The sequence below is a fragment of the Pinus tabuliformis genome, chromosome X, assembly GCF_031772625.1.
Source record: "Pinus tabuliformis cultivar Carrire ecotype Pingquan chromosome X, CPIR1, whole genome shotgun sequence".
NCBI classification, from domain to species: domain Eukaryota; kingdom Viridiplantae; phylum Streptophyta; class Pinopsida; order Pinales; family Pinaceae; genus Pinus; species Pinus tabuliformis.
Genome location: NC_142308.1, coordinates 1,714,240,794 through 1,714,255,384, shown reverse-complemented (window position 1 = coordinate 1,714,255,384; position 14,591 = coordinate 1,714,240,794). Strand labels below are relative to the sequence as shown.

General features: G+C 37.7%; 1 protein-coding gene across 1 annotated transcript; it reads right to left on the bottom strand.

Moving 5' to 3' along the window:
* Window positions 1-8,531: 8,531 nt before the first annotated feature.
* Window positions 8,532-9,445, bottom strand: LOC149146602 (uncharacterized). Its single transcript, XM_089449988.1, has one exon. The coding sequence runs from the start codon at window positions 9,434-9,436 to the stop codon at window positions 9,077-9,079; it is 360 nt and encodes a 119-aa protein (XP_089306114.1). The 5' UTR covers window positions 9,437-9,445; the 3' UTR covers window positions 8,532-9,076.
* Window positions 9,446-14,591: the final 5,146 nt, after the last annotated feature.

Below are 14,591 nucleotides of genomic sequence, written 5' to 3'. Positions count from 1 at the left end.
TCCCCCCTTCTCCCGGTTCAGGGCTCTGCTATTTATTCACTGGCCTGGCGGTGGCCGCCCTCCCACTTGCAGCCACCGCCTCCCACGCATTGATGGCTCCCCGATATTTCATACTGTCCCCAGCGCTCTGTAATAAGTGTTCAGTAGGTAGGATCCCCTTTATTAATGGCTGGTAGATATATAGATCTTTTAGGACAGTTGGGTTTTACGCTCACCATTTCCCTTTATGATTTTATAATAATTGTTTGTATATACGTTATAAAATTTAAGTGATATCCTTTATAAATTTTCATTATAAAGTTTAAATGATATTTTATAAATTCATTATAAAAGTTATAAGTTTAAATAACATATTTTGTAACATTTATATTATATAAACTATAAAGTTTAAGTGATATTTTATAAATTCATTTTATAAGGTCTAATTAAATACTTTATAAAATTTAAGATATATATATATATATATATTATAAGTTTTAAAGTTTAAGATTTTATTAAAGGGTCATTACATACATCCCCCCTTCTGAAAACTTCGTCCCGAAGTTAGCGTTTTAGGATCAAGGTTTTAATGGACATGACCTTTTCTATCCAGGTTCCCAAGCTAATCAAAATCATCCTATCCTTCCTAATCTCTTCCGCTCCCATCCTATCCGTCCTCTACTGGAGTATGCCGTGGCGTCAGTTTCACTGACCTAACCATTCATAACTCTAAGGTGACAGCGTCGGTTATACCGACCTGATTCTCAATAGGCATCCGACAGTCATCATCACACGTCTAGGGGAGCGTGACTCGCACAGTCCTCCCATGACTCCAAGGTTCGAAGTATAAACGGTGGGTAACACCTCCACCCTTCCCAGATTTCGAATTACAGCAAACATAAAAATATTCATAAAATTGGAAAACAATAATGCATAAAACTGTAATCTGCCCATACCTGAACTGCTAGCTGATTTCCGGTTCTGCTACTGAACTGGCAATCCCGCTGCTGGTGATGCCGTGGCTGTTTTGACCCAATTTCGAGATAGCCAATACCACCCAACCAGACAGAGCAACCTGGTTGCTCAATCCAGAAAGCTCTCCACAGAGGCTCTCTGTCCCTCCGTGCCCAGAACTCAGATCACTTAAAGCTCTTCCACTGATAAGTCCCTTCTCCTGGTTTCCTGCTGACGAATCTATGCTTCTCTGGTTTTTTTTTCCCCCATTCTCCCGGTTCAGGCCTCTGCTATTTATTCACTGGCCTGGCGGTGGCCACCCTCCCACTTGCAGCCACCGCCTCCCACGCATTGATGGCTCCCCGATATTTCATACTGTCCCCAGCGCTCTGTAATAAGTGTTCAGTAGGTAGGATCCCCTTTATTAATGGGCTGGTAGATATATAGATCTTTTAGGACAGTTGGGTTTTACGCTCACCATTTCCCTTTATGATTTTATAATAATTGTTTGTATATACGTTATAAAATTTAAGTGATATCCTTTATAAATTTTCATTATAAAGTTTTATAAAGTTTAAATGATATTTTTATAAATTCATTATAAAAGTTATAAGTTTAAATAACATATTTTGTAACATTTATATTATATAAACTATAAAGTTTAAGTGATATTTTATAAATTCATTTTATAAGGTTTAATTAAATACTTTATAAAATTTAATATATATATATATATATATTATAAGTTTTAAAGTTTAAGATTTTATTAAAGGGTCATTACAAGAAATTCCTCACTCCACAGGCAAATCCCGACGCTGACCTCAGCTCAAATTGAGCCGTCCAAACTACCCCTATGTAGTCACTGCGTCACCCTAACGCAGTCGTTGTTGCTCAGCTTGGAACAACTTCTCCTCAAGTTGTCTGGGAAACGTCTCTTCTTGCCTCTGGAACCTCTACCCAGCTTCTGGCACTGAAACTCAGCTTCTCCCCAGCAATTTCGAAATTGCCTCTAGAGGCTACTGCGCTGCTCCGCATCAGCCTCATTGTGGCTCCTCTACCTCTCTACAAATGCACTCACCAGAACTGGAATCCTTCCTCCGGCTTCACTGTCCATGTTCCTCTCTTACTGCTTTGATCTCTCTGGCTCTCCCTTTGGCCACTGAATGCTAAAACTCAGGAAATCGATCTGCTCATGAAGTCGAGCTGCACAAGTGATTTCTCCAAGCCCATTGACTTCTTATAATCCTATGTTGAGACTTCAACGGTCAAGATTATATCTTAATCGATGGCTAGGATTAACTTGAAGCCGATCTGTGTGAGTTTCTAGAACATTCACACCATAACTTAATTAATTTTGATTAATTAGTCATATTCTCTAAGTTTGATTTACGAAATATTTAAAAGATAACTATTAATCTAATTAAATCATTTTTAGGTGGAATTTCTAGAAACAATTTCTGGGTTTTGGAGCTCTCATGTATTCTAACCTCTTCACAAAATTTCATGGCTAAAACACATCTAATACTAGAAAAACTAACAATCATGTCTTTCTCGACGAAAACAATCAACGGATTTTGATGAATTCTTTCAAAGATTGCAGGAATCACATTCGATCGGATAAACGGTGTATCCTGTTGAAAGAATAGCAGGAAAAATAGGAGAAGAAAGCACAACAGAATGACCAAGAAAACTGAACTGAATTTGGATTGGACTTTATTAAACAATGATTCTCCGTGTTTTTATTTCATGGGCATTCGATAGTTTTATATCACCAACTATCATTACATAACTAATTATTCGGTATACAACTGTCTATTTACATTTACCTAAAGTTACTAATTCGTTGTCAAACTAACAAACTCCACCTTGACAACAATTTTCCCATTCATCATCTTTCCTGCAAGCCAAGAGAAGCTAAACACCACCGCATCTTCTCTACTGTAACCGGCTTTGTGAATATGTCTGCACAATTTTCTCGTGTATGGACCTTTTTAAGAGCTACTTTTCCGCCATCGATCACATGTATCAGAAAATGATACCTTACATCAATGTGCTTGGTTCTGCTGTGATAGGCAGGGTTTGTAGCCAAGTGAATAGCACTTTGACTGTCACAAAGTACATTCACTTTCTCCTGCGTTCTTCCAATTTCATCGAGCAGACCCTTTAACCAAATTGCTTCTTTACTAGCATCTGAAGCAGCAATATATTCGGCTTCAGTAGTGGACAATGCAACTGTTTCTTGAAGCTTTGACATCCAACTAATTGCTCCACCTGCAAGAGTAAAGACATAACCTGTAGTAGATCTTCTTTTGTCCAAATCACCTGCATAGTCAGCATCTACATATCCGCAGACTAATCCTTCACTACCGTTAAAGATGATGCAATGGTCACTTGTGCCTCTTAGATATCGAAGCACCCATTTCACTGCTTGCCAATGTTCTTTACCTGGATTTGCCATGAACCTGCTGACAACTCCAACTGCATGTGAAATGTCAGGTCTTGTAGATACCATCACATATATTAAGTTGCCTACAGCGTTTGCATATGGTACATGAGACATATACTGCTTTTCTTCATCAGCTCTAGGACTCAAAACCGAAGAAAGCTTAAAATGGGAAGCTAAAGGAACATTAACAGGTTTCACATTATTCATAGAGAACTTTTCAAGTACCTTCTCCACATACTTCTGTTGTGACAACCAAAGCTTACCATTTTTCCTGTCTCTGTGTATCTCCATGCCCAAGATATGTTTCGCTGCTCCAAGATCCTTCATATCAAACGTCCTAGAGAGTTGAGTCTTTAACCTGTTGATCTCTTCCATGCTTTTGCTTGCAATAAGCATATCGTCAACATACAAAGCTAAGATAATGAATATGTCATTAAAACTTTTGAAGTACACACAATGATCATACTCACTTCTTATAAAGTTCTGGCTCACCATAAAGGAATCAAACTTCTTGTACCATTGTCTGGGAGACTGCCTCAGACCATACAATGATTTCCTAAGCTTGCAAACTAATCTTTTGCTGCGACCTCGTACAAAACCTTCTGGTTGTTCCATATATATCTCTTCGTTCAAATCACCATGTAGAAAAGTTGTTTTAACATCTAACTGTTCTAACTCAAGATTAAGCAACGCAGTTAGTGCCAACACAGTACGTATAAAAACAAGTTTTACAACTGGAGAAAAAATCTCATGAAAGTCTATACCTTCAACCTGAGAATACCCTTTCGCTACCAGTCGCGCCTTATACCTTTCAATACTACCATCAACTTTTCGTTTCAGCTTGAAGACCCATTTACATTCAACAACACTTCTCCCTTCAGGAAGCTCTACAAGATCCCAGGTATTGTTCTTGGCTAAGGAGTCCATTTCTTCTTCCATAGCCATTTTCCATTTCTCGCTATCTTATCATCTACTGCTTCCTGATAACAAGAAGGTTCCCCATCTTCAGTGATCAAAGCAAAAGATGAAGCATAATCTTCATACCTTTTGGGAGTTTTCCTTTCCCTTGTAGACTTTCTCAGAGCAACTGGTTGCTAAACTGGTTCAGAAACTTGCACTGGTTCAGAAGCTTCAACGGCTTCCTTTGTGTCTTCAACACCTTTTTCTCCAGAAGTCTCTCCTTCCTTTCGACTGTCACCGAAAGGTCTAGCCTCCAACTGAACTCGTTGACTCGGCGATACCTGTTCCTGTTCAATTCTTTCAACATTTGATTTTAACAAAGAGGATTCATCAAATGTTACATCTCTACTAATGACTATCTTTCACAATGTAGGATCCCACAACCTATATCCTTTCACTGCATAGTCATACCCAACAAAAACATAACATTTCGACTTTGGATCTAATTTTGAATGTTGATTTTTCAGAATAAGAGAATAAGCATCACAGCCAAATATCCTCAAATGTGAATAGTCACAAGACTGACCTATCCAAACTTCTTCAGGAATTTTACAATCAATTGCTACTGAAGGTGACCTGTTAACTAAATAACAAGCAGTAGATACTGCTTCTGCCCACAACTCTTTTTGCAAGTTAGCATTGCTGATCATGCTTCTGGCTCTTTCCATAAGAGTCCGATTCATACGCTCAGCAACACCATTTTGCTGAGGAATATAAACAACAGTTTTGTGTCTAACAATGCCCTCATCCTTACAGTATTGTTCAAATTCAACAGAAGTGAACTCACCACCATTTCAGTTCTTAGACATTTAATAGATTTGCCTGTTCTTTTCTCTACCATTACTTTAAATTGTTTAAAGACATTTAATACATCAACTTTTCTTTTTAGCATATAGACCCAAACTCTACGGGAGTAATCATCAATGAACGTTAAAAAATACAATGCACCTCCATATGACACAACAGGGGAAGGCCCCCACATATCAGAATGAATGTAGTCTAAAACATCTTTACTATTATGGTTTCCAACTTTAAATCTCTGTTTACACTGTTTTCCATACACACAATGTTTACAGAAATCTAAATTCAAGGATTTCAGACCTAGAAGAGATTTACGTTTCATCAGAGTATGAAGACCTTTCTCGCTCATATGACCCAAACGCTGATGCCACAGACGAGTACCTGCTTCTTCCTTTTCTGACGCAACCTGAGTACTTCCTTTTAACCTGTAAAGATTTCCGACCTTTTCTGCCTTCATAACCACAAAGGCTCCTTTAAAGACTTTCAAGACGCCATCCTGACCTGTAAACTTATAACCATCTGAATCCAACACTCCCAAAGAGATTAAATTTTTCTTCAAATCAGGTACATGTCTAACACTAGTTAATGTCCTAACTGTGTTATCATACATCTTAATCCTGATATCTCCCATCCCAACAGTCTGACATGACACATTGTTACCCATAAACACAGAACTACAATTTACATTTTCATACGAGGTAAACCAATTTCTATGTGGGCACATGTGATACGAAGCACCAGAGTCTAACAGCCAGCTATCAAAACTCTGAGAGACATTGCATTCAGGTGAAGTTTCATCTATCATACATAATTCTTCAGCAGATAAAACTTCGTCTATCATACCTGAATCGACCTGATTCGCTTCGTTCTTTGGGTTTTCGGATTCCTTTCGTTTCCAACAGTCCTTCAAGTGTCCAACTTTACCGCAGTTCCAACATTTTGCCTTACACTTCTTGCCTTTCGATTTCGACCTGGAAGACCCCCTTGGTTTTTCTCCTCTTTCCTTTGAGCGTCCTCTAGCGACCATGGCTTCTGATGCAGCTGTTTCAGTGCTGGATTTCCTTCGTACTTCTTCAGACAGAAGAGCTCCCACGACTGATTCAAACTTCAAAGAATCAGCAGAGCTGAAGCTGATTGAAGTTACGAAGTGATCCCATGATTCAGGCAGAGAACACAACAAGGTTATGGCTTTATCTTCTTCCTGTATTTTGACTTCCATATCTGTTAATTGACAAATTAGTGTATTAAAAACATTCAAATGTTCTGCAACGCTTGAACCTTCTTTCATTCGAAGACTGTATAACTGTCGTTTCAGATAAATTCTGTTGGTTAATGATTTTGTCATATAGAGGTTTTCAAGTTTTTCCCACAATCCTGACGCCGTAGTCTCTTCAACAATGTTGAAGAGAACTTCATCCGCTAGGCATAACCGGATGGTACTGAGAGCTTGGGCATCCAAGTCCTCCCAGTCTGAAATAGTCATGGTTGCAGGTTTCTTAGTTGCCCCATCCAATGCCTTGTGCAACCCTTGTTGCACAAGCAGATCCTTAACCTTCAGTTTCCAAAGAGCAAAATTGCTCTTTCCGGTGAATTTCTCCACCTTGAATTTTGCATTCGACATCTTGGCCATTTTCTAAGACTTTCAACCTTCAGTCTAGGGTTTTTAAAAAAAATATTTCAATTTTCTTCTTCCAAAAAAAAAAAAAATTTCCAATGCCAACAAAGGATTTCCAAGTTTTAACTCTCCCTACGTCAATCTTTAAAAAAAATTGCTGAATATTTTTCAGGGAAAAACCTTTGTTTATTTTTTCTTCGATTCAAAGAAAAACCCCTTTTTAAAAAAAACTTCTTTTCTCCTTTCCTTAAAAAGAAACTGTCTTCTTTTTCTTCAATTTCTCACATTCTCCCCTTTATTCAAAAAATTTCTGAAACAAAATTTCTTAAAAAAAATACCCGGATTTGCAGAAGATTTGCCGAACAAGTTCTGGCAGCCAACACGCAGAACAGAGGTTTTTCCTCTTCCGCTGGACAGCAGCTCGTATTCTGCTCCTGCTAGACTAGGCAGCGGCTCTCTGGCAGCACGCAACAACGACTTCAGATCTTCCCTCTCACGCAGGCTTCAGATCTTCATCTCACACAGAAAAACACGCAGCTTCAACCACAGGTAGATTCACGCTGTGGCAAATACGCAGGCTGAAAGAACACTTCAGATCTTCCCTCTCACGCAGGCTGAAAGAACACTTCAGATCTTCCCTCTCACGCAGGCTTCAGATCTTCTTCTCACACAGAAAAACACGCAGCTTCAACCGCAGGTAGATTCACGCTCTGGCAAATACGCAGGCTGAAAGAACACGTTCTGGTCTTCACACGCAGGGGTTTGACTGAACAGTTCACGCAGACTTCAGATCTCTGCCCCCTCACGCAAACATGCAGCCACCATTACGCTCCTCATGCCAGCAAACAAAAAACTCCACAGGCAGAGCTCTCCACGCAAGTTGAAATGCTCAACTGCTCCAACCGCCTGCCCCACGAAAGCTTTTGGGCATTTTTAATTGATGTAGGCTCCGATACCACTTGTTGAAAGAATAGCAGGAAAAATAGGAGAAGAAAGCACAACAGAATGACGAAGAAAACTGAACTGAATTTGGATTGGACTTTATTAACAATGATTCTCCGTGTTTTTATTTCAAGGGCATTTGATAGTTTTATATCACCAACTATCGTTACATAACTAATTATTCGGTATACAACTGTCTATTTACATTTACCTAAAGTTACTAATTCGTTGTCAAACTAACATATCCAAGCTCGTATGCGAATTTGAAAATTTTGGTTCAGGTTCCACTATCCAAGCTCGTATGCGAATTTGAAAATTTTGGTTCAGGTTCCACGAACTTTAATATTGATTCGACCCAAATTCGAATAGGTATGCAAAGTCTAATTCAAAGGACTATCAATGGAGAGGGCAATCACATGAGTTCAAAAACGAATAATGGCCGTCGACCTTTTTCACTGCGTTACCATGAGAATGGCCTGGCCATTAACTAAACTGATAAGCCATATGATTGCTTTGATCTGTGCACGAGTCAACAGAGAATCAAAGCGAATTATGCGGGGCGCGTTTGGAACGACAGAGAGTCAGGCAAATTACGCGAGATAGATTACGGGTGTCGATGCTAGCTGTGCCGGGGGGTCACGGTATGGATTGAAATTGTTTTAATTCAATTCATTGAGTTAAGTATATTAATTTATATCGTCGAAAAGACTAAACAATGTTCCATATAATACTGGAATCCTTAACCTAAACAGATCCAGCGTTACACACTAGCCACTTTGGTTCTAATTGGGCCAAAATACATCCCGCATTAAACTAACACCGACAACACCACATACTGATACTTGATTGCCACATTCGCTCCTTCAAAACTAGCTCGATCAACCAACAAATCTTTCTGTAAAAGCGCATGTACCTATTTGACAGTCGTAAAATCAACGTCGAAAGCGACCACGAGAGTCGTCATGATTACGATTTCCACGATAAGGTTCATCTCGAGAAGAACCAGATGGCCCACGTGGACCAGGGAAACGTGCAAATTGCAATTTTAAACCAGATGACTCACTGTCAGTTTGATCAAACTTATACCCTTGTAACGCTTCTAAGGCAGTTGCAACACATCTTGCATCAGAAAAATCAACAAAACATAACACAAGAGGATCTCCACCAGGAGGTCTAGGCTCCTTTTGTACCAATGGAACTTCTTTGAAACCAAGGAATGGACAGAAAATGTGTGCAGCTTCCCTGCGAGTACAATCAACAGGAAGACCCTCAATAAAGAGGGTAATCGATGCGGCAGATTGAAGGTGCTCATCAGGCCTTATCAAAGGTTATCTCAGTCCCTGCGGCCCTGACCTTTGATAGCCCAAACCTAGGCTCCCTCATTTCCCCCCAAGTCCAAGATCTGCACTTCCAGTGCCTGGCCTCTGACCCTTTAAAACAGAGTCAGGAAGGGACGAACCTGACAATCCTCCATAACCTCCACTGCCTCCCAACCTTGCCCCGAGGGAGCCTCCCAAACCACCAATATCACCATATGTTAATCCCCCACCAGAATATGGAAGCCCATTTCGAACATGAGAATCCAGAGCTCCAGGGGCGTTGGATTCCCGTAGAGATGATCGACCCGCCACATCAAGTAAATATCCAGGAACATCACGACAGCCAGAAATCCCACGAGCACGCTTGGGCGGAGCAGGAATCCCTAATGAACGACCATCTCTCCAGTAAGCATCAGCCATTGAATTCCCACAAACTGCAACCACCACTGGAATCTGGAGGAATTAATTTATATCTATCACAAAGAATAATATTATAAATTACTATAGGTCATATGACTGAAATTATTTTAATCCAATTCATAATATTAATAAAATTTACTAATTTCTATTTATAACAGAGAATAATATAATAAATTATTATATGTCATATACAATATATTTTATATGAATTAATATAATTTATATTTATTAAAAATTACAAAAATATTAATATAATATAGTCTAATTATATATAAAATAAAAGTTAATGATGATGATGGTGGTAGTGGTTAACCTCCGTTGAGACCAAACAATGGTCTATCGGACCTAAAAAAATAAATTATTTATTTTGATTTAAGATTTTATTCCTATGCTCAAAAAGCTTGGAGAGAAGCCTCCCGAGCTCACTATAATTTTGACATTGTAAAAGGCTAGGAAGGTCAGTATTGTTACAAAGATTGTGAAACTGAGATCTAATGTGGTTGTACGTGGGGCACTCTAAGAGGAAGTGGTTTTCATCCTCGATGTTCCTATTCTCACATATATGGCAGATCCTTTCCATCCATGGCGTTTTAGGAACTGCCCAACGACCTGTTTCACTATGAAGCTCATGAGAATTCGTTTTAATCTTTGCTATATTAATTTTCTTCTTTGAGCTAGCTAAAATAGAGAGATACTTTTGATCTTCTAGGATGGGGTTGATGACCTTCTTATAATAACTTAATTTTCTTTTAGCTGCTAAATCTTTCTCACACCACATTTTTTCTTTGAACTTAGAAGTAACAATATCTTTAATGTTATTTATGTTTGCAATGCATCATTTTCGTTGATCTCCCAATAGTTTAACCAGGCCCTTGTGTCTTTATGCCACCCTCGATTGAGCCTTAGATGGTTTTGGCTAGAATTCAAAGCTAGCTTAGAAAGTCTATAATCGTCTATGTTATTGATTTTGTGCTTGTACAACAGAAACCTAAGCATAACTAGGCTCTCAATAGGGGAAAGACCTGCTTCTATAAGGAGAATAGGATAGGGTGTATTACTTTTAATTTTCATGTTATAAGTTATAAAACGCTTCTGGATTTGCTCAATCTTTCTCCATGATTCTCTGGAGATGCTGCAACCCCAAACCTCATAGCCATATAAGATAACAGGAGTGACTAAAGTTTCAAAGAGGAACTTCTTTTTATCCCACATTACGAGGTTTGCTATTTTAAGATTATTTTCAAGACCAAAATAAGCTTTCCACCCCCCATTAATCCTTTTCTCAATGCTATGGTTCCAGTTGAGCTTGTGATGAATATCAATTCCTAGGTACTTGTAAGAATACACTTCCTCCAAGTTATTATTGTCATACATAAAATTAGCGTAAGTGTCCTTCTTGGATTTGATAATCATAACTTTTGTTTTGTCACTGTTAACAGTCATACCCATGGTAGAGCAGAAATCCTTAAGAAACTTGAGTTGCTTATCAAGATCAGATGGGCACCTTGCCAAAAGAACAATATCATCAGCATAAAGAAGAAGGATGACGACTATCCTAGCTAAGATCGTGCCATCACATCCTGCTTCCTCTAAATAGCCTCCGAGCTTATCGATGTAAATGCAAATAGGGTAGGGGAGAGGGGGCAACCTTGTTTAACTCCGATGTTACACTTAATATCTTTCGACCACCCCTCATTGCTCTTTAGCTTGGCAATTACATTCTCGTATAACCTTATAGCGGCAGCTCTCAACTCGAGAGGAACCTTTAGCTCTTCTAATCTATTCCAAAGGTTGTATCTAGGAACTGTATCGAAAGCCTTTCTAAAGTCCACAAAGCAACAAAATAAATTGGATTTATCATTACGGCATTCCTCCGCAATGATCTTAAGCGTAACGAGGTGGTCTGTTGTTGAGTGATACCTTCTGAAACCTGCTTGGCCTTTAGCCCGCTTACCTTCACTTTCAAGCCATATGCTTAACTTCTTTTCCAAAATACTACCATATAACTTGGCTAAGAGAGGGCTGATCATAATTGTTCGATAATTAGAGGGGTTATTTGTATCCCCACTTTTAAAAATAGGGATAATGAGGCTCTCAGTCCAAGGTTTAGGGAACCCTTGCTTGACTGCTTGATTGAAAAGCTTGTGGATGTGGGGGATGAGGACATGACCTCCAATTTTTAAGATTTCTGCTTGGTAACCTTCAATGTCCTTAGCTTTCCCATTAGCGAGGCGATTAACCCCAAACTTAATGTCTTCTAAAGAGAACTTCTTTTGTTGTGAGAAGGGTTTCCAAATTATCCATGACATTTGGAGATTCATAAAACTTTTTAAGATAGGAATTCCAATCGTGAAGAGCAATTTTATTATTATCCTTAGTCTTTCTAGTTAGAATCTGCCTCCAAAATTTCTTAGGAGCTACCTTAGAGAGGTGTAAGAGATTCTCCTGTCTTTGACGAATGTACTGCCTCTTTTTCCTTTTAGTTAGGGCTTTGTATATTTTTATCTTGTCCATTTTAAGAGATTCATCAACAGCTTCCATAATTGCTCTCCTCGCACTTTTACAATCTTTGTCATACCATGGATTGGTTTTGCTATTTCTTTTATTATTTGAAACTTCAATTGAGAACTTGTTAATAGAATATGAGAGGGTTGTAGTAAAATTATGATAGAGGTCTTCTATGTTGTCTATACTAGATATAATTTCTTTTTATAAATTTTAAAAAATTGAAATATATATTATATATAGTCGAACCTTATTCGAACTTCATTGCTACATTCGAATTTGAATCAAACATTATTGCTGCTGAACTCAAACTCTAATCCAAACAAGAATCGGGTGACATTGGTTCAAGTATCATTCTAAAAGGACCACTTTTGTTTAGAATTTCAAAGAGCTGATGAGCATATATCACAATGAAAAGAAATAAAAAGAAATAAATAAATTAATAGTAAAGTTGAAATTGGTTTATTTTTAAAAAGTTAAATGGAATATTTATTTCACTGCTTGTATCATAAATAGGAAAGAGCTAAAGAATTTTGTTGTGGAGAAGTTTTTTTAAACAGTATGGAGAAAAAGATTGGGTAGAAAGAAGAAGTACTACATTGAGGAATTCAACCCTACGTGTGATCTCCAACAAAAAGAGTACACTGGAGCTAGCATTATGTGAAGGGAAAAGGTTCTTATTGCTCAATTAAGAACCAACTCACATCAACTTCGGTGTGAAACATGACTGTGGAAAAGGCCTAAAGAAGCTTGGGAAGAATGAATGTGTACTTGCACATCTGGGCAATGGAATCGGAAAAACATTTCATTTTGGAATGTGATGTGTTCAAACACATCAGAGAAAGTTATGGGAATATGTTAGCATTGGTTTCTGTTTTTTCAGCGAGGGGATTATTGAAAGGTTGGGCTAACTCATCATCAATTTGAATGAGAAAATGATTGAATTGCAAAAGGCGAAAAGTAGGGAAGTGATGGTCCCATAGACTATTTTTAGTTTCGTGGATGTTAAAATATCATTTCATTTCATTTTAATATTTTAGCGGAACGTGCAGTCCACATCCATCACTAAATTCTTCCTATTTGTCCACCTTGCAAAGCACGTGCCCGTAGAACGGAAACGTGCATACGTTAACGTCACTTGATCCTGTGACTCTGAATACATTCGACAACAACTACTTTGTAAATGTGCAGAACCATATGGGAATCCACACCATCTCTACTGTGAATGATTATATGAGTAGTGAAGCCGATTTCTTCTCCATTTGGGATGACAAAATTTCACACCACAATATGCTTCTGAAAATGGAAAGAGTTAGTTGCGATAAAGGAGGGAATTCCACAGAGGTTATAGATGTGGGTATAGGGACTGAGAGACTACCAGGAGACATGAAAAATATAACCCTACATTTACAAATCATTATATACACATTCAGATAATGATCGAATGAAGATGAACAATTGTTCTCCACGCGAGCGTCATTAGTTGTGGCACATCTTGCCTTGCAGCAAGGTCAAGGGTGTCGTAGTGGGATTTGAAATGGTGGTGTAGCGCTTTGACTTGAGCCTCCACACGAATCACATCCTTAGATTGCGGGTCTTCTTTGAGGTGGGAGGAAAGCCTCTTCAACTTCTGAATGAAAAATATAACCCTACATTTACAAATCATTATATACACATTCAGATAATGATCGAATGAAGATGAACAATTGTTCTCCACGTGAGCGTCATTACTTGTAGCACATCTTGCCTTGCTGCAAGGTCAAGGGTGTCGTAGTGGGATTCGAAATGGTGGTGTAGCGCTTTGACTTAAGCCTCCACATGAATCACATCCTCAGAATGCGGGTCTTCTTTGAGGTGGGAGGAAAGCCTCTTCAACTTCTGAATATATTGGAGGTAATTGTCCTGGATAACTTGCTTTTGATTTGTTCAACAAGAAAAAAAGTTGAGATTAATATTAAAATGTTCATTTATTTGTTGAAAAAATTGAGAATATATAAATATTGGAGTCTGATGTTTATAATTTATTGCATACTTGGCATTATGATTTGTTATTCTTAGTCGAAAAATAAGAGGGAATGATTGAAGAAACATAAATGTGCCTATCATTTTGTATAATAGTTTGCATTTGTATCTATATATAATAAATATTGAACTTGTTATAAATTCATTGTTGTATATAATTTATCAAACAATAATTTAAAAATATTAGTGAAAATATTTGAATCATGTATTCACACATATAAATTTAGCTACTTACAATTGAGATTTCAAAAAATATTAAACATATACATTTAATAATGGTGGGTTCTGTTTTTGCCTAAATAATCTTTTAAATATTACATTCCTTCAATGTACCTTTACATCATTGTAATGGGTGGTTTATACATTTTACAAAAATATTAGTTAAATCCTAAAAAAATAACAATCTAAAAAAACAAAACATACAAAGGTTAAACCAGGCCCTTTTATATTTATTGGGATATATGTACATTTTTATTTTAAATATTGCATTCCTTAAATGTACCTTTACATCTAAAGACAATGGGTGGTTTATACATTTTATAAAAATATTAGTTAAATCCTAAAAAATAACAATCTAAAAAAACAAAACATACAACGGTTAAACCAGGCCCTTTTATATTTATTGGGA